Source organism: Carassius auratus, chromosome 22 (genome assembly GCF_003368295.1).
Source record: "Carassius auratus strain Wakin chromosome 22, ASM336829v1, whole genome shotgun sequence".
In the NCBI taxonomy this organism is placed as follows: domain Eukaryota; kingdom Metazoa; phylum Chordata; class Actinopteri; order Cypriniformes; family Cyprinidae; genus Carassius; species Carassius auratus.
This window is the reverse complement of record NC_039264.1, coordinates 13908968-13930600: the sequence shown is the minus strand read 5'-3', so window position 1 is coordinate 13930600 and position 21633 is coordinate 13908968. Positions and strand designations below refer to the sequence as shown.

General features: G+C 37.4%; 1 protein-coding gene across 3 annotated transcripts in view; it reads right to left on the bottom strand.

Moving 5' to 3' along the window:
* Positions 1–40: 40 nt before the first annotated feature.
* The window catches only part of LOC113039775 (arf-GAP with coiled-coil, ANK repeat and PH domain-containing protein 2), a 34101-nt gene continuing 12508 nt past the window's right edge, over positions 41–21633 (bottom strand). Inside the window, exons 5-23 of one of the 3 annotated variants that reach the window (XM_026197865.1) lie at positions 21135–21193; positions 19155–19338; positions 18215–18259; positions 17558–17653; positions 15451–15525; positions 9693–9805; positions 9553–9604; positions 9374–9474; positions 8026–8131; positions 7740–7948; positions 7564–7633; positions 7167–7261; positions 6468–6628; positions 6195–6275; positions 3345–3583; positions 2427–2536; positions 2232–2342; positions 2096–2139; positions 41–874 (exon numbers count right to left, since the gene is read on the bottom strand). In XM_026197865.1, coding sequence (XP_026053650.1) covers positions 795–874; positions 2096–2139; positions 2232–2342; positions 2427–2536; positions 3345–3583; positions 6195–6275; positions 6468–6628; positions 7167–7261; positions 7564–7633; positions 7740–7948; positions 8026–8131; positions 9374–9474; positions 9553–9604; positions 9693–9805; positions 15451–15525; positions 17558–17653; positions 18215–18259; positions 19155–19338; positions 21135–21193 — 2031 coding nt within the window. In that variant the 3' untranslated portion in view covers positions 41–794. Of the gene's footprint in view, positions 875–1861; positions 2140–2231; positions 2343–2426; positions 2537–3344; positions 3584–6194; positions 6276–6467; positions 6629–7166; positions 7262–7563; positions 7634–7739; positions 7949–8025; positions 8132–9373; positions 9475–9552; positions 9605–9692; positions 9806–15450; positions 15526–17557; positions 17654–18214; positions 18260–19154; positions 19339–21134; positions 21194–21633 lie in introns of those variants that run through there. The other 2 variants (XM_026197864.1, XM_026197866.1) reach the window with 2 other exon arrangements.

The window sequence follows — 21633 nt, the reverse complement described above, 5'->3', positions numbered from 1 at the left end:
GCATTTTTAGCTCACGAATAAGATGGCATTATAAAAACAAATTATAGCGAAAACAATTTATAATATATTTTCAGTCAGATATTGGCAGTGGATAAAATCGTAAAAACTGCATGGATCATACAGAGATGATTACAGAATGAATACAGGGGCAAAAAATAAAACACATCAAAAACAAATCAAGCTTATTACAACATTTGAAGTACCACAAAAAAAAAAAAAACAATGTCCCAGCCCAAGATGACATATGTACAGAATATACACAATTTACACCCCTTACACCATGGTTTCATTTCTATACTGTTTGGACATATAAAGAAAGTGGGGCATTCATGCTAAATCCAGTTTTCACAAGATTTTCTCTTTCAAAAATGAACAAGTACACGACTTAATGAAAGAATAGTTTTCATAATTGATATTATGTAACCTCGCTCTACAACCAGACACCATTGCAGTTTACCAAAACGTGCTATTTAGCTAAAAACACCTCATTTGCTAAACACGAGCAGAACCAATCTGTTTGTAAAAACCAACTGCATTTACGAACACAAATTCATTCAGCACGTCTCATAAATGAAGCCCTACGGCTCAAACATTACATAACACACATTCATCTGATAATCCGTATAGATACAGCCAATGGATTCATCAATTAAATCTACAATTACAATAAAAATGCAAGTGTCAATGACATTGATTTCATTAAAAAAATCGTCAATTAAGACAAAACCTAGCAATAAAAAAAAAAACAATCCCAAATTGCAGTTCAGAAGGAGGTTGTTGTGGTGTGAACCTGCTCAGTAGCGGTTGAGCTTGTCAGGGTCGTTTGATGCCATCTGCGAGAAGTCTTGGAAGATGTCCTGGTACGTCTCATCTCCTGCAGAGAGAAAAGCACTCGATTATGAAGGAGGCAGACCTGCATCAGCACTATAATCAAACCCCGCACAGACAGAGACACAGAGAGATGAGCGCATACCTGTGCTACTTCAGAGCAGAAACTCAGCAGGAGATCACAGGAGGAGGAAAAGAAGAGGAGAAAAGCACATGGCACCAAACGATGCATATGAAGTACGTTTATTGACTATTAACATTGATATTCAGCATGAAATACTGTCAAGTGATGGAAAAAAAAAGAAGCAAAGATTTGAGTTACGTGAGAGATCAACAGTGACAGAGGAAAAAGCAGCAGCTCACAAATATCTAAAACAGTAGACAACCTTCGTATTATAACTCCATCACTTACGACCTTGTAAACACCTTCATGTTTTTTTATTTGCATGATAATAAACCTGAGACTGTGCTTATAGACTGTGCTCTGTAAATAGGTTGCAGCAGAGAAGTGTTGAATTGTAAGGTTTCGTTTGAAAGATGAGTGAAGATGGAGGAGGGACACAAGGAAAGTCTTCAGAAGGAGCAGCAGTGAAGTCCAGCTCTACTGCGCCCCTCTGTGTCCCGAGACAGTCACACAACTCTAGCTAATGATTCGGCACATTCATTGACGCCAAATTAAATTATAAAAAATACAACACTCTGACTGTCACATTTCCCTTGAAATATGCATAAATAATCGGATTACTTATAATATTTCAGCTATTCCACAAAATAAAACCTACATAAAATACAATTTTACAGACAATAACATTTAAATATAATTAAAAAATAATAAATTACATTTTTTACACAAGTTAAAATGCATTCTTAAAAAAATATTTAGATATTATATATATATATATATATATATGATTTTAATAACATGAAATTATTTTTTTAAAGGAAAGAAATTGATTTTCAATATAGATGCCTTTTTTAACTGCTATTGTTACCAAAACATGCATTAATAACCATTACTGATATATTATCTATATCATGTCAAATACAGTGTTGCCTAATGCAGAACTAATCCTGAATTGTACAGACGAACTACGTCTTCATTAAAGTAATATTTCTAAACATACTTGTGCGTTCACTACAGTGTGTGGCGATTTTGCCGTATGTTATGAGTCTCTGAGCTGTAAGGTTATGAACTCTTCCATACATTTCCGATACTGCATTTCAGTCGGGCTGTTAGAGTTATATTGACCTGACTGACTGTACAGACCTTCTGAATCACGCATCTCCTCGTTCATCTTGGCCAGCCGAAGCCTGTAGAAACACAAACCAAGACCACATTACACACTTCATGTTTTCTGTCGGACACAAATGTCTCGACACGGCTAACGGCGATGGAAACTCACAGCGTGACAATATCAGCGTTAGCTGCCTGGACGGCGATTGAAAGCGGCGTCTGATTCTCCACATCCGCTGCGTTCTGATTGGCTCCCCGTTTTAGAAATAAACACACTTGCCTGCAGCAGAGAAAACAACATTCAAACAACGGTTCAGAAAGACACTAATCTCTAGAGAAGAGCTGTGTGCTGAGCAGGACTGACCCCGTGTGGCCCAGGATAGTGGCGTGATGGAGAGGTGCTCTGCCCAGACTGTCCTGCTGGTTGACACTGGCTGAATTCTGGAGCAGGAACTCACACGTGACCAGAGACCCCTGAAACACACACACACACAGGGGATAAACCATCACACACTTTCAAGACAGCAGTCATAATACATTATACTTTTGTAACATATTTACATTTTTGCATGAACTGATGAATCATACGATAAAACCACCAGGACCATTTCTTATTTGAAAGAGAAGCACTCAAAATTTTATGAATAAAATAACTTTTTGTGTACAATTAGTTGTTGTTAACAAACTGAAAGCAAAACAAAGCAACAAATGAAATGAAGCCAAAACCAAAGCTAACAAACTAAAATAAAAACCAAACAAAAAAAGCTAAATACTACACAAAACAAATCATGTAAAATAAAAAAAACAAACCCTCAAAAAATAAAACAAAAAGCTAAACTTGACAAAAAAAAAAAAAAAAAACCCGGAACCAAAGAAAACAAAAAGCCAAGTACTACACAAAACACCAAATTTAAACAAAAAACACCAACAAAAACAAGAAACATAAAACACACACAGCAAAAATTAAATAAAAAGATCAAACAAAACAAATATAAAACAAAACACCAAAACAAAAAGCAAAGTACTACACAAAACACAATTAAAACAAAACACAAAACCCACCCAAACAAATACAAAAAAATTAAATAAAATAAAAAAAAAACACACAAAAACTGAAAAATCTAAAAACACCAAACATAAAAAACAAATAAAAAAAACATGAAAAATAAAAAAAAACTAAACTCAAAAAAACTAAACATGAAAAAAAAACTAAACAAAAAAACCCCCAAAATTAACAAAACAACCAACCAAAAAGTGTGTGTGTGTGTGTGTGTGTGCTCACCCCGTGCACAGCCATTATGAGCGGCGTCCTGTTCTGCTCGTCAGCGTGGGTCCAGTTGACTCCTGCTCCATGAGCAAGAGCTTCGGCCATGTCCGGCAGACTGCGGCAGAAAGAGGCCCAGTACAGCTGCAGGCCCGGTGACGGCGTGCAGGACGCCCCCTCTTGAGGCTCGGAGGACACCCCCACACCTCTCCCACAGCCCTCCTCCTGAGGCTCGGAGATGTGCAGCTCTGGGCCATCTGAAGCACAACACACAGTCAGAGTCAGCATCAGTTTCTGCTCTGCTGGTGCTGAGGGACACCACACTGACCTCTCACTGAGTCGTTGGATCATTAATGGAAATGCACAAAAACGTCCAAAGGAGCAGACGATAGAAATGCATGATGGGATGCTGAGTGACGGAGAGATGATGAAAGCCAGCAGGGTGTCCACTGAGCAAACTTCATCATTTTAATTCAATTTAAAACTAAATTTGATGTGAACATGAACTTGAGTTAGCAATCAGGACGTGAAATTAGTTAAATTTTAGTGTAATCAATACTTGAAATCTGAAACCTGTGATGGTAAGTTTAACAACTTTAAGAGATTACGGTTTAATATAAAAACTTCCTTTTCTGCTAATGTCTCCTCTGCTAAAATGACATACTACCATAACAAAATTAACAATTCATCTAACTCTCGCATGCTTTTTAAAAAATTTTCCTCGCTCTTTTGTCCTCATCCTGCTTCATCTCTAATAGCGGACGACTTTGCAAGTGCACAATTAGTGCACAATTTTCCACACCACAATCAGTCAAGCTCATATCACCAGCAAACTTACACTCATTTACATCCTTCTCTTCACTCTCTGAGGCAGAAGTCTCAAAAATCATCCTTTCTAATCCTCCTACTACTTGCCCGCTTGATCCTATTCCATCTCATCTCCTTCAAGCCATTTCTCCTGCAGTTGTACCTGCACTCACTCACATCATCAACACTTCCCTCCACACTGGTGTTTTTCCCTCATCATTTAGACAGGCTCGTATAACTCCACTACTTAAGAAATCCACCCTCAACCCATCTCTTTTAGAGAACTACAGACCAGTTTCCCTTCTTCCTTTCATTGCAAAAACACTTGAATGAGCTGTGTTCAAACAAGTCTCTACATTTCTCACACACAACAATCTCCTTGACAGCAACCAATCTGGCTTCAGAAGTGGACATTCAACTGAGACGGCCTTGCTCTCAGTTGTTGAAGCTCTAAGACTGGCAAGAGCAGAATCCAAATCTTCAGTACTTATCCTGCTTGATCTGTCCACTGCTTTTGACACGGTTAACCACCAGATCCTCCTATCAATGCTACTGGCGAAAGGCATCTCAGGAACAACACTTCAATGGTTTAAGTCTTACCTATCAGATAGGTCCTTCAAAGTATCCTGGAGTGGTGAAGTGTCCAAGTCGCAACATCTAGCTACTGGGGTGCCTCAGGGCTCAGTTCTTGGACCTCTTCTCTTCTGTCTACGTGGCATCATTAGGTTCTGTCAAACATTGCTTTCCATACCACTGCTATGCTGATGACACTCAACTCTACCTCTCATTCCATGCTGATGATCAGACGGTAGCTGCTCGCATCTCAGCTTGTCTAACAGACATTTCTTCCTGGATGATGGACCATCACTTTCAACTCAACCTTGCTAAGACAGAACTGCTTGTGATTCCAGCAAACTCATCGTTCCATCACAATTTCTCAATCAAGTTAGGCACATCAACCATAACTCCTTCAAAAACAGCTAGAAGCCTTGGAGTTATTATAATATGTATAATATGATTCATGATAATATATTCTTTTGTCTAACTTCGTTAAATTTTTAGCTTATGTAAATTTTTTATAAAAATTTTTTAAAGGGTTTTCTGTGTTTAAGATAAGGACAAAATAAAATAACATTCATAATCCTTAATACTTCTGTAATGTGATGCATTTAAATTTGACATGCACTGGTGAATCATACAAAACCAGAGCCATATATCATTTAAAAGTAAAGCACGTATTATTTTAAAATAAATATAAATTACTTTGTATTAGTTGCTGTAAGTTGACAAAACAAAAAGCAAATCAAAGCCGAAAATCATACCAAGAAAATATATATATAAAAATTAAAATAAAAAAACAAACCAAACAAAAAAGCTAATAAGAGAAAATTATTAGAATTATTAAAAATTATTATTAATTAACATGAGAAAAAAACCCTCCACCCAAAAATAAACAAAACAATAAAACAAAAATGTAACAAATAAAAAACAAACAAAACAAAAAGCTGAATACTACACAAAACATCAAAACAAAAACTACAAAAAGCCCACAGATTAAAAAAATGCTAAAATTAGTATTAATAAAACCCCTAAAGCCAAACAAAAATTGTTAGTCAAAAATTATATTTTGATACTGACAAAATTATTTAGATTGTGTCATTTTCTGCTTTCATTACTTATGTTAAATACATTTTTGGTTTCGTTTTTTTTTTTTACATTTGTATTAATTTATCATCATTTTTGTTTTGTTGTTATTAAATGTCCATGGAATTTTTATTAATTTTATTTTCATTTAATCTTAGTAAAACATGGGAATGTTGCCTTGTTGACAAGCTTTTATTTATTTCAGTTAACAAGTAACAACTTTCCATTTGACTATTTTTTGAGTTGAGTTTAGTTGAGCTTTTTTAGTTTAGTTCAAGCCTGCTATAATAACCCTGGATTCAACTCGATTCAGATGCAAACTGGTGAAATGATGAGTGATGCAGCTGTGACACTGTGAGTTCTGCTGAGTGGGAGACACACACACACACACACACACACACACACAGCTGTACTTACGACAGCAGGGTCTGGCGGAGGAGTTAAAGTAGGAGAAGAGCGAATCAAGCTCATCTACACAGAAGAGAGACTCGTGGTTCACTTCAGCAACACAAAAGCCCAGAGCAGCGTTAGGATGGCACACACAGACACAGAGAGGAGCAGAAACACAGAGTCAGACCAGTTCAAACATCCGTCGAGCTGATGCCAACACATCAGTCGGATGCTGACGGAGGGCCTCAAGCAGAGGTTAAACGCAGGCGGCAGGAAGGAGCAGACGTGACACCCTCTCACCTGAGGAAGCAGACGCTGACGGTGCTCTGGCAGAGCAGCCGCTGAGACGTTTGTGCTGTTGACTCAGAGATAAAACCTTCTGTCTGATCTCGTCTTCGAGGCGTCTCCGCACAAACCTGCGCTCCACGTACTTGGCTTTGATGTAGGCCTCCACCTCTTGCCTGAGGAGACACAAATGATCAGCTTTCACTCCTCAACGTGCATCTAGTTTTTCATTAGTGATGGTAGAAAGTCATCTGGGGTTTTCTTGTTCCATGTTTAATTTCCTAAACGGTGCATCTCTGAAACCAGCATCACGTCTCAATGAATCATGCGAGCCTTATGCAACAGACTAAAATTCGAACCACCGCCATCACTACTGCTCACCAATCCTGCATTTGTTTGATCCAAAATACAGCAAAAGCAGTAAAATATTTTTACTATTCAATATAACTGTTTTCTATTTGAATATGTTTTAAAATGTAATTTATTTTTGTGATCAAAGCTGTATTTCCAGTCTTCAGTGTCACATGATCCTTCAGAAATCATTGTGATATTCTGATTTGCTGCTCAAGAAACATTTATTATCTTGTTTAAACATCATAAATGACTTTACTATCAATATTAATCAATTCGATGCATTCTTATTTAACAAAACCATTCATTTCCAATTACATATTAAAATACATATTTAAGAAATAAATAATTCCTGTGCAGTACCTGGGATCTCCTGGTTGTGGTTTCCTGGCTCCTAATTCTTCCCGCCGAGCCTCGTAGATCTGATTGATGACACCATTTCCCAGCTCACACATCAGCTATACAAAAATTAAATGCATTATTAATTCACATACAGGAACTGAAGAAGTTTTTTTATTATTATTGTTATTATTCGAAAGCTGGACCACTTTGGAAAGAGGATTCTGTTTCTTAATCAAATCTGTTTCTTAAAAAGAAGACGTCTGAACAGAAAAACTAAACTTGCTACACGATCCGCAGCACGTAGGAGATGATTAGCAGATGAAAGAGCTGCCGATGTTCTCCGAAGCGTGGCAGCATCTGGACAGATGTCTGTTTGCTCAACAGCCATCTGTCCGTCCGTATGTTCATCACGACTCACCTTGAGCAGCTCAGGCTCCCACGTGTCCAGCGTCAGAGACCTGACCTTCGAGAAATGAACGCCGAGACTCCTGACAAACAAACAAACCCCAGTATTGTTAATAAAGCACACGACACACTGTCTGGTATCCTCTGTCACACACACACACACACACACACACACACACACACACACACCTGTGTATGCCCGAGCACTGGATGCAGAGCGTGATGCCCAGGTTGATGCTGGCCCAGCACGGCTCCGGCTGACCACAGTCACAGCAGACGCTGTTCCCGCCGATGGCCATGACCCTCTGCAGCGCGCTCTCGCCCTTCAGACTCCTCTCCTTCACCTCGCCGGCCGCGTCCAGGCTGACCGGCGACGTGGACGACTTCCCATCCATCTTCTGACAAACACATCGCACTGTTAGCAAGGCGCCTGCAGCGCGGCACGAACTAGCCAATGAGAGAGAAGCTGCGCTACCTCTGCGTCCTCTGCTCTGTCTCTGAAGGCTGTGGCGATGCTGTTTTGGACGGCTTTGATCCAGGCTTGTCTGAGTTTTTCAGAGTCTGCTTGCATCATACAGCTCCTTTAACAGAAACACCATCCATCATATGTATAGTATGACGCACGCACTTTAAAATAATCATCGTATTTATCAGTATTTTGTCTTGTTTTCCAGTTAAATATGCATAAATCAATTTTTTTAGACCTAAACTGGGAGATGGAGGAAAAGCGATTTAGCAGATGGAAAAACCATGCATTAAACTTTTTGAATTTGAAGATCAGGGTAAATTTAACTTATTTTGTCCTCTGGGAAACATGTAACTATGTTCTGTAGCCTTTGAAGGGCAGTATTAAACGAGAAAAAAACATGTTGTTTAGGACAAGATAAGAAAAATGTACACATCTCCATTCGGTTCAAAAGTTTTCACTCCCCACCCGGCTCTTAATGCATGGTGTTTCCTTCTGGAGCATCAGTGAGTGTTTGAACCTCCGGTAATAGTTGAATATGAGTCCCTCAGTCGCCCTCAGTGTGAAAAGATGGATCTCAAAATCATGCAGTCATTGTTGGAAAGGGTTCAAATACACAATATTGCTGGAAAACCAAAGAGTTTGTGGGATCTAAAGGATGTTTCCGAAGAATAGCATGCAGTTTAACTGCTCAGGGACAAACAAGGGCTCATGAACAACTATCACTAAACAACAACAAAAAAAAACAAAACAGCTGGGTATCTATCATTCATTCATTCATTTTTGGCCTAAGCTATGACATTTTATGCATGCTATGCTTAAAAGATGTCCTTGTTACACTAATTATATATTCCAGTGCTGAGTAATATTAACTTACTATATGGTTAGGGTTAGGATTAGGGTTTGTTTTAGGGTTACTTGCATGTAATTATGCATAATTTATTGTTACTGCAATAGTAAATGCATGTAACGTGTAACAAGGACACCTTAAAATAAAGCGTCACCAATAATTATTTATCATTTATTTGAACTGTTTTAGGTCAGCTTTATCACAATTACTGAAAACGATTTTAATTTAAGTTTGGGTTACAAATACATTAGTTACACAAAAACACTAGATGCAACGTTTGTAAAAAATGTATCGTTTACATTAACACACGATTTGTATTGTATACATGACCGACGTTTTCCACAATATCGGACATTACAATTATAGAGAACTGCAGAACAGAAATTACGATATAATTTTAAATTAACAGAAAAAAATAGCACATTTAAATGATTGTGTTCAAGTAGTGTACATGACTTGTGCTCCTTGCAAAAACGAATCCTATCTGATATGGGCATCAGAACTCACTTTGTTGGAGAAACCACTTCGAAGCAGAATCTGCGCTCGATGTCCTCGCAGTGTTTGACGGTGCATAACCTCAAGTCCTCCACCACAACCGTAGGGTTATCCTGAATAAAAATTACAAAATTAGTGCTAAACACACAGCTGGAGATAGAAATTACCATTGGTGGTTCTTATATATTTACCTTAAATTTCTTTTGGTACACTAGCTGATTATTCTGAATTGAGAACCACCGCCTGTGAAGAAAACGCAGTTAGCAACAATAACCATTTAGTCATCGTCTACGTAAGCGGACACAGTATGATTTGAAGTCTTGTCCTAGACCTGTTCCAGGTTTTGAAGGCATTGCTGGCCCTCTTGAACAGATATCCCTCCATGACGATCCCATTCTCTGCATCCACATTGTACTCCAGCTTGGTGTCGTCATTCGAGAAGTCCTGAGTACGACAACAGTGTTGAACTGAGCTTAATACAGTAATTATTATACCAACATTCAATACACGTGCTGTATAATCACTCATAAACACATTTTGTCTGATCCCACAAAAAGCCAAAGTTTTGCTGGTTATACAGGTCTTGCCGTCCCATTACGCAAAATCACATGACTTTTAATGCGCATCAAATAATTTCGTCAGCAAATGCATTTCAATCTTCGATTATTTGCATTAACCCTTCCTTGTATAAGTCAAAAACCACCTCAAGCAAGTGTAAAAACTTTTTTTTGGTGGGAATTAAGAATTTTTGTTCAAAATTTGTCATTTGCGTCACTCATATCTGATGCGATACTTTAAAAAGCGTATTTAAACTGATGTAAACATAGCTATGGTTTACAAGCTGTTATACTGACGTTATTCCATTGTTGAAACACAGATCGAACGATTCCATTAGATTTTTAACACGCCTTCCTATGTTTATTCTTGTTTTATTTCATGCCGAATCTGTCATTAAAGCATAAGCTGAGGTGCTAAAGCAACCTGTCGTGCCAAAACAGCAATTGTTTGAATATTGTAATAAAATGGACAGAATTTGAAATCTGAGAATGCGTTTCATAACAAAAGTTACAAAGCATAAAGCTTACTGTGATTAACTGAAAACAGGCTAGACTAATCTATTCTTCGGATATCGTTTCATAAAAATGAGAATCAATTACACTAAAGAAACCACTATGCAGTGGGCATAACATAACAGTAGTTGAAGATATGGTTCTTGTTCACCTCCTGAACAATCTAAGATCCCGTCTTCCCGTAGATGTTATGTGAGCTCGGCTGAGCTCAGACTAGTTAAGTCAAGCCTGGCTGAGCTCAGACTAGAAGAGCTACAGTAACACTAGAGTGTCACTGGATCCTGCGTTTCTGTCTGTGAATCCTCAAGCAGCTGAAGACAGATAAGAGTGTCATACTAGTAGAGGAGGTTAGTTTACGGCCCGTCCTGCTGCGGGAATCCAGTCAGATCTGCTCTAGACCGCACTACTAACAGATCTTACATCACATCTCCGATGTACAGTGCAGAACAGAACCCACAAGAAAAATATTTGCTTGTTATAAATAAATCTGCTGTCAAAGGATTAATCATGATTAGTCGCATCCAAAATAAAAGTTTGTTAATTTAATGTGTGTGAACTCTAAATTACATATATAAATAAATGCACACACATATTTCCGAAAATATTTAATTTTTGAAATTATTTTTTTTTATAATTACACACACACACACACACACACATTATGTAAACAAAAACTTTTATTTTTGATGCAGTTAATTTCTCTTAATTGTTTTGACTGCACACACATACATAAATAATAGTTTAAAAGTACTTGATAATAAATAGTTACACCAAGGTTTACCTTCACAAGCTTTATTAATCTAGGATTTGTGTTCATTTCTAAATTCTAAAAGTGTTATTTTATGAACAAATGCAATTTAAAATAGCATATTTATAAATTAACATGCATTTAGATTGACAACTGCTGTAAACATATTCTGTTCACTGTAAATTAATGATACCTAATGCATTCACTATGCAAATTAGTTAACAAATTGGACCATATTTTAAAGTGTTACCAAAAATGTTATTATAAAACACATAGAAACTCCAAAAGGTCATATTTCAGAGTGTTTATGTGGACAGCCTTATTTAATGTTGCAGAAATATGTAACTATTGCATTATTTACATTGTATTATTTTTGTTTAAATACATAAAATAACAGCAAAAGACATATTAGGAATTAATAATAATAATATTTACACTCATAGTTACAAAAATCTGCAGTGTGAATGGAAACTGGACTGAGACCTGAAGTGGGCTGAAATTAGATCTGAATCAGTAACAGTGTGAACACAAAAAGAACTGGGTTATTTTTCACTTTTTTCGGATCCAGTTAAAAAATAAATCACCTCAACGTGAACTACTGACCACGACTTCAGTATGACCCTTAGTTTGTACATTTACAGTAAGGCGAGCAACACGACAGAACCAACTGTTATTAAAAAACAGATTTGGTTTCCGCTTCTCTGTAACCTGATCTGATACATGAGCCAGGCTGCTTAATATATTGAGGGTGCTAGCACCAAAGACTGGGGCTACAGCTGTTTTTAAAGCACAGAGAAACCTCTTTCCTTTAGATTATAAACACAGAATACTATAAATACTTCAATAAAGTTTTGAATAATGTTTTTTTTTTTTTTTTTGTCTTGTTTTATGAACATATTTTCAGTTGTGCAATGAAACAAGTCTCATTAAAAGGCTGAAATTCTTCAAAAATTCTTAAGTAGAATTTTACTAATTCTAAGATCTAATTCTAAAAAACTAATTCTAGCATCACTACAACTTTTGCAAGTAAAATTATAAAAATTACCTGACATTCTTGGAGTTATTAAACTGAAATTATTCTTCAAAAATAAAATTTAAACAGTGTTACCAGCCATAGAATTTGATCAATTCAAATGCAAACCTGTACTTATGTATAGAACAATTTTTTTTTTTTGATGAAATAACGCTACATAAAAACAAACCACATCAGACTCAGCAAACCGATCAACCCATTACAAGAGACAATGACCAGACATCTAAATGCAAAACATGTCAGTATTTAGACATGATGTCTCACGAACAAGACACATTCGTGCTCATAACTGCATACAGTCAAAAGAAACCGAGAACATGAACTATGAAGAACATGACTGACTCACCAGATACCACACATAGTGAAACCTGCTGAAGATCTTCATGCCGAACAGAGTGGTGTGTGTGTGTGTGTGTGTGTGTGTCAGCGGTGACGCTGCATTTAACTTCCTAACATTACAGTGACTGTCCCGTCAGGGTCATCCACCATCACTCTACGCACTATATCTGTTTATGTACATCCATGTATATGCAGACTGAGTCTAGTATTAGCCTTGGTATCTACTGCTGGCTCCTCCCCTTGAGGAAAGCTCTAGCATGTGTGCATGTGTGTGTGTGTGTGTGTGTGTGTGTTTGTGTGCGGTTGATGAATGAATTCATTAACTGTGGCTCATGTGTTGGATCCACCAATCCCAGCAGAGCATTAAACATTTAGACGGTGCGCTTCTGCTTTGAGAATTTAATTATTGAAATATACAATAGTGATTAACAAACTTCTTCCATGTTTTTATAGTCAAATTACAACCATTTGCTTTGACTACATACTGACATAAAAGTGCATGCCTAATGAAGGTTATTAATGCATGCATCTGTGTCATGGTGATTCAGTCAGTGTTCAGACGGACAGCCAGAAGAGACAGACTCACCTGCAGCACAGCCTCGTATGAACAGTCAGAAAAAAACAGATTGCGATGTTGATGGATAATTATATATTCTTGGATTTTTACAGTATTAATCTTTTTTTACGATTTATTTTTGAGCATTTTAACCTTTATTATGATAGGACAGATCAGAGCTCACAGTAAGCAAAGTGGGAGAGAGATAAGGGGGCGCGATTGGGAAACCCCCTGGAGTCGGATTTGAGCTCGGGACGCCTGTAGCACGTAAATACAAAAATACAGCCAGTAGGTGGCAGCAAATCCATTCCTTAATCAGTGAGTCATTGAATGATTCACTCAAACAATTAATTCATAAAGACCAATTCATTTAGAAATAAAGCAAGTGACTGTCAATGGATCATTAAATCACTGACTCAAGTGATTTGTTAAATTCATTAAAGGTCCCATGATGTGGATTATTTTCTTTTTTGAAATGTTCATTTTTTAAATGTATTTTTTATGTTTCCCGAGGTGTATGATATTTACATTTAAAATTTTGCAATAAAAGGCATTTTTATATCCTGATTTTAATCCTCTGGCTTGAATGCTCTGTTTGAAGGGGCGTGTCTGCTGTTATGAGACTGTTATGATTGGCTGATCTTTGCATTTGAAATGCATATTACATGTGGAACCCCTCTCAAATTCATTCCCGAATCGTGGAAGTGTTGATTATATAATTATTTTTTCGATCTTTTCCCATCACATGAAAGGCTGTAGTGATGAGCATTGAGTAGACAGAGTCTGTTTATCGTGTGAATGCAGTGATCTCGTCATTGCAATGTGTTTTCTCTCACAAAATGCTTTCACCACAACTAACAGCAAACCCAATATCCACATGAATACAGTAAGAGCTCCGCTGTGCCGCATAACAGCGTCATTGATTATAACGGCAGTTTGGACAAGTGTGCAGATATACGCACGATGTGTGATTGACAGCTCCGAAAAAAGAGGGAGCATTCTTTGATCGCTCTCTGTAATTAAATCACAATTTAAATAACAGATTTGTTTCATGCTACTAAGAGAAGTTGATCGTTTAGTCACTGGCTTGATTCACTGATGCATAAACAGTATTAAACGATTTAGAAAGTCTGTGTGAACTTGAATGATTAGCTACCCATCAGAAATCACTGATCACAGATCAGGCATTAATGGACACTGTTACTCACTGTTTGTGCCAGTGCCGTCGAATCCATATCATAAAAGTCTGTTTGTAACGCCTGTGCTGACACTGCGACTGAATTAAATGTAAATGTTTGGGCAGGGAAAGGGGAGGTAACCTTTCCACTTATGACGTCATGAGCTCTCGTTTTCTCAAGACAGGCTAGGGGAACACATAGTAATGTTAAAAAACCTCAGAAAGTGACATTCTCATGTCATGGGACTTTTAACAGATTCATTAGGAATGAAGCATGATGGTGCTGCTCTGAGATGCTCAAAATGTTCTTTTTAACTACACGTGCCGAAAGACGAAAACAAACATAAAAAGGGTATTTTTTAACTTTCATAACTTGAATTACAGTATCTGGGGATTTTAACTGCATTCTAATAAGCTTTATCACACAGTGAATGCTTTCTGAATTCCAAGACAGGTTTTAGTTTTTGGTTGTTTTTTGCATACTGGCAGCTTGCACGTTGTTAAAACAACAATTACGACACAATCGTAGCCGATAAATATAACACACCCCTACACAGAGGTCACTTCAAAACCAAGCTGCTTTCTATTGGTTAACTGTTCAGTGTTCAAAAAAACTAAACTAGATTCGAAATCAACACTGCAACTTTTTTTGAACGGGGCAGATTGCTAAATTCTCGATATTGCAGAAAAATGTGCCATGTAGAATTCCAATTGGGCTCAGTTTTTGTTGAATTGGATGCTGAACCAAATCTGATTGAAATTCCTGATTTCATAAATATCTTTAGGGCTAATTTGCACATTTGTGCTATGAATAATCACATTTAAGCAGAACTGGCATCAACTAGATAAAACACACTTGCACGTCATATGTAAGGATAATGCTTAGCTTTAATATCGAAAGATGAACTACTCTACTGTAATAACAGCAACTCTATTTTGTGTCCTTCAGATTGTTTCAAAAGGTCAAACCCAAAGAGAGGAGAGCAGGGAAGGATATTCGGTTTCAAAAAGCATCAACAACATGATTTTGTAGCTTGGTGTGTTGCAAAGCCTCATCCGCAGTGAAAACTCATTTGTCGCTCTAAACAACAAATATTTTCTGGCCCTGTATAGTGTGCGATGACTAGGGGTTCGTGGGTAATTCATGTTTGGAGGAGCTCTTGTACCTTCTGCTGAATAGTCGAGTGTTTCATCTCCATATCTTTCCGCTCTTTTGCGGAGTCGACCACCAGCTGATCCAGCTGAAAGACAGACATGAGGAATGGTTTGAATGCACGAAGACAGGACAAGAAATCTCAGAGCCATTTCGGTCGACCTATGAACAAGGTGCTTATATTAAAAAAAAGAACAAACAAAAAAAACTGTACTGAACTTTATAAAACTGGAATTAAAAGCATGGCTGCCAGTGAAAAAACACTTTAAACACCAATCATGTGATGGGAAGATGGTCTGCTTTCTTATGTCTGGAAAATAAAAGAGTGGAAAACCACTCTTGCCTCATTATTTTCCCATATCTCAAGATGAAGACAGACCATAATACACTGCTTCACCAATACTACACACTGCTAAACAAATTCAAGAGCACCTCAAAACCTCTCTGATCACCAAATCCAAGCTTATTTATGGGAATATTCTACTACACTGAAGGACTTCAATCCAACTTTAAATTGGATTGGATTATTACCAAGTGGATTATTACCAGGTTTAGGTCTTTAACATTAATATATCAGTGGATGTTACCATTATCCAGTAAACGAACTACTGAAACAATGTATTTCAATATATACACTCTTTCTATTCAACAAGCTCTTCAGATCATGCTTCATCAAACAAAGGTCAAGACAGCAAAGTTGATGATGAATATCCATATGTCCATTTGCAACTCCATTTACATTTTTATAGTTGAGATGAGCTGTATTTTATCAGGCAGACATAAATTTAAATGAAATTAAAATTAAATAAATGTATGCATTTGGCAGACGCTTTTATCCAAAGCGACTTACATTGAATTCAGGCTAACAATTGTCTCCTAACATGTGTTCCCTGGGATTCGAACCCCCAACCTTGCGCTTGCTAAACAATGCTCTACCACTTGAGCCACAGGAACGACATTGTGAGTAAATGGAGAGGCTTGCTGACAATTTAGTATCTGCCAAATCTTTTTTGTCAAATTTTTGTAAAGGCTATGGGTTTGTTCAAATCATTGACCCGACGCGTAACCAATAGTACAAGTGAAACTTGCCTTAGAGAACACCTCTTGTGTTTCTTTTCTACAGGGGAAGTTGAGGAAAGGAACTGTAATAGACTCTCTGTGAACTTTATTGGTTCAGATACAGCGAGCCAGCGTCCATCGCCTCGTATCATGCATGGAAACACATCACATAAAAGATATTTGGTCGAATGCTTTGTTTGGATCCGCCAGGAAAGAGGCGGGCAGATGCATGGCTGATAATATCAGATGGGAAATGTTTTTCCCTGTCGCAGTTACAACCTCAAGTTTCCATTCACTAGAAGAGCTTGACAAAGACTTGACCAGCTGACCAAACCTGTGAGCATGAGTCAACCAGGAGCTTCACTATTGGGACTAAAAGTGGCGTTATATCTATAAAACTGCTATTTGTTTTATTTTTGGACAAGCTTTTTCAGTACAGCGTCAGAGTCAGAAAGTCTTATACATTTAGGAAAAGTATGAACTACTTTACAATGCTATTTATTTTAATTTTAATATTACTAGTTCTTCATATCTGATCGGACCAAGCTGAAATGTAAACAGAGGTATCATAAGCAGTATCCAGACCTGCGAGCAGCTCCTCCAGATCTCTCGACATAATCGCTCCACTCTATCCAGCTTCATAACGACGGCAGAAAACAAATCCTGATGACCCTGTGCCGTATGTTTCACGTCCATACTGAACGAAGCCATCTCAAACGCACTCTATTTACCTCCCAGACAGGGAAAACCCTTTAAACACTCAATTCAACTTCCTGTTTCCAGTGCGAGGCCCGTGTAAGCAGCGGCCAATCACACGACTCGAGAATCCCATCACATTCATCAAACAAGGTTTCACGTGCCCATCAGATGTCTGCGGGGGAAATGAAAACGTTCGGCGCAGAAAACAAGCTTTCACTTTAAGGTAGAGACAGAAATGACATGACGGACAGACAAAGACAGACTGAACATATGATACACAGACAGATCATCTGTACAACACAGATAAACAGACAGATTGTGTGACAGACTAACAGATAGACAGAGAGATAGATATGATGTACCTGTCCGGTCAGTTGTTTCATGAGGGGTTGTAGTTCACTGAACAGATCATAGCCTTGATGGAAGAAGGTCAGGTGGGCGTACATGAAGGACAGCATCTGTACAACACACTACACCTTTAACAACACAACTCCAACATGACCCAATACATCTTAAAGAGATACTTCACCCAAAAATGGCAATTCTGTCATTGATTACTCACCCTCAATGTTGTTCCAAACCCTTCGTTCATCTTTGGAACACAAAATATAATTTTACGTTGTTGCGTTGTTTACATCCAGAGGAAAGCTTTGCGCAACCATCGTGGTACTCTCGATAAATATATGATTTGTAGAGGAAGAATTGTTGAATAATTGTATTTCTGTTTTCTCTGCGCACAAAGAGTATTCTCGTAGCTTTATAAAACTGCGGTTGAACTACTGATGTCACATGGATGGTTTTAACAACTTTCTTGCTACTGTACGTTTCTGGGTCTGGGAACATTTCAGTTGCATTGCTGTCTATGGGAGGGTCAGAGAGCTCTCGGATTTCATCAAAAAAAAAATACATGATCTTACGGGTTTGGAACGATATGAGGGTGAGTGATTAATGACAATTTAAATTTTTGGGTGAACTAACCCTTTAAGCCTTAACTGGAGATAATTAATACAAATATTTACCGATTTGAGGATTTCTGATCGTCTCTTGGACTGCAGCACATTAATCTGAAAAATAAAAATAAATTAATAAATAGATACATACATAAATTCCCTACTTCAAAGAACAGGTACTTTTTACTGACATCAAGTTTAAAAAAACGAAACAATAAATCCACGAGGTCACCGTTAATTTGGGGACTTTCCAAAAAGGGGAATATGAGAGTTCATCTGGAAATTATTATTTGTTCTCTTCCATTTTTACTTTGCTTCGTCAGCAACAACAAAGACAAATTATATCATGCAATATCTATAAGTGCACATGGGATATATCTTTAGTACGTTTAGTCAGTTTTACACATTTGGTTTCTTCCTACACATATTCTAAACAACAATGTTTTTCTGACTACAGTGAAATAATGAAAAATAATGCAAATGCCATAACAAAAAAATTAAAGACAGGCAATCTAAAAGTGAGCACTGGCAAACTATCACATCTGCTTCCTGAACTCCTAAACCATAAGCAGTCCTTTCTTTGAGCCACCAGGGGGCGCAACACACACACACACACACACACACACACACACACACACACACCGACTCACTGCAGAGATTTAGCAGAGCTGTTACACATCACTGTGAGAGAAAGGTCAACCTACGGCGATAACGTTCAAGTCGTTTGAATTACAGTCTGACCTCACAAAGAGGACTGGTGTAAACTGAGCGTGTGCGGTCACTGCAGAACACAGGAAGTGCACTGAGAGGACACAAGCATTGTGTGACAAGCTTCAGATTCTTTCTCTTTCAAAACATCCCTTCTTTCTCTTGCAAACAACCTTCAACACAGTATTAATTCCAGTGAACCTATAGCACCAGCATGCGTCCTGTGACTGTGATGTACCGACAGAGATCTAATACAAACTGTGTCTGCGTGCGGAGGTTGACCCCGAGTCGCCGCTCTCACCTGCAGGACATAGTCCAGGACGATGTGGCGGAAACACTTGCGCGTGGCGTTGAGGGTGGTGCTGGCCTCCTCCACCTCGTGCTGTTTGTTTCGAGGCGCCTGGGCATTTTTGGACAGGGCTGCTTCTTTCTCCTCGCTCACTTTGTCGAACTGTTTCTTCGCTTCTTTGAATTTCCGAAGGTCCCTGCGCACAGCAATACCATTCCTTAAATGTGCACTCGACGCTCGCTGAAACCGTGCCATTATAAACTCTTGGCTTCAGCTGAGACGAGACAAATGGCTTTGTGTATGGAGTCTACTGATAAACAGATAAAACTCGGTTGGGCGGCTGTAAAAGCTAAGGGGCTGTAATCACAAACTGATGATAAAATGACATATAAAGTGTAACTTGTTTTGGTTCTGAAACTTGCATGTTGTCTGTGCCGATTGCATTGTGAGCAGTGCCCTAACGAGACGTGCAGTATTTGTTAATAAAATATATCACGGTAATAAATATGCATGATATTGTTATCGTGGCCACTTCTAAACACCGTGAATAATTACATATTACAAATTATTAAGAATTTGGGAAGCATTTTAAGAATACTATTCCCATCATCTGGTCAAAATGTGTGCTGCTCTGATGTAAACAAGAACACATGAGAAGCACATGGAGGAACACCTGAGAGACACGCTGATTGAAACACATTCTCTCTCTGACAGCAGATGGCGCTAAACTGCAGAAAATGCAACCTTACCCTGGAAACCCCATGAATAAAGCAGCTGCTCTACTTTCTAAAACATATTTAAATAGATTTAAATAGCAATTCAGGTTTGTGTATTCACTATGATGTTCATCACAGCGCCAAACACTTAAATATTTAGACTTAATAGGCTATTTATTTTATTTGGTTTAAAACATGCCCTAGATATTGTTTGAAAGTGTTTTGATTCTTTATTGGTCATTCTTTCTTTACATTAGGGCTTCATTAGTTAACAAACTGCCAATTAAAAATTCTTCTGAACATTCATTCATCTTAGGTATTCCAATATTTAATAACAATATTTAGTTGCAACTGTGTAATTTAATGAACTAACATGACTTGTATTTTTTTAACAAAGATTAATAACTTCTGTAGCAAATGTAGCTATTGCTCATTGTGAATGTTAATGGTTAACTAACGAGGTCTTATTGTAAAGTGATACCTATGGTTCTTTATACCGTATTTTCCGGACTATGTCGCACTTTTTTTCATAGTTTGGCTGGTCCTGCGACTTATAGTCAGGTGCGACTTATTTATCAAAATTAATTTGACATGAACCAAGAGAAATGAGCTAAGACAAATGAATCAAGAGAAAACATTACCATCTACAGCCGCATAGAGCGCCCTCTCGTGGCTGGAGACGGTAATTTTTTCTCTTGGTTCTAAATAAATGCAACTTATAGTCCGGTGAGACTTATATGTTTTTTTTCCTCATCATGACGTATTTTTGGACTGATTCGACTTATACTCGGGTGCGACTTATAGTCCGAAAAATACGGTAGTTCTTTTGCACTTTAATCGGTGCAAAACTTTTTTTTTTCTGTATTGCTTTATTGTATTTAAATATTCAGTTATTTTTGTTATAAGAAAAAAAGTTATTTAACCTGTTATACTGGATTATGACCACTTTTGTTAAACTAAATTTCAATAACACTGTATACCGTGATAAAAGCATGAGCAATTAATCTCAACAGGAAAATTTGATACCGGCATACCCCTAACCTCGACATATAGTGTCGTTGTGCTACAGGCGTCCGAGTTAAAATTATATTCTGTACTATCGTAAAGAAAAAAAAGAAAAAAACCACGCAATATATTGGCCACACAACACTTAACATTTAATGCATATTTTAAAATACATATTAGCATTAAATTGGTAGCATGATTTTTTGCATTAATTTACGAAGTGATCAGAATCGTGTAAATTGAGAAAACTACGTAATGTTACGATACTCACTCTCGAATGAAAGCCTGCAGTTGTGATTTGATTGATCGTTGTGCTTGGTCGAATAAAATCTGCAAAATAAATTAATTAAATTAGTTTAATAAGTCAACACATTTTCTTTTTGCATTCTCATTACTGTAATGCATTACAGACTTACTCTGATGTTTTTGTAATGTTTCAAATAAAAATTAACACACACAAATTTACATATGGACATATGTACACACACACACACACACTGAATCAGCTTTAAGTGAATCAGTTTAATAAATGATTCAAAGCTGATTTTGCCACCCAGCCTACTGACGATTTTACTTAAAAGCATAATTTCATTTTTCCATGACATTTATATATTCAAAATTGTATTTTCTAAACAATTAATCTCAGCAATATTTATGTAGTTGTAATAGTTGTAAATGTAGTACCTCTTTAGTGCAAAGATTCATTTTGTTGTAAGCAGTAACAGCTCTCTCTCTCTTTCTCTCTCTATATATATATATTTATTGTGTCT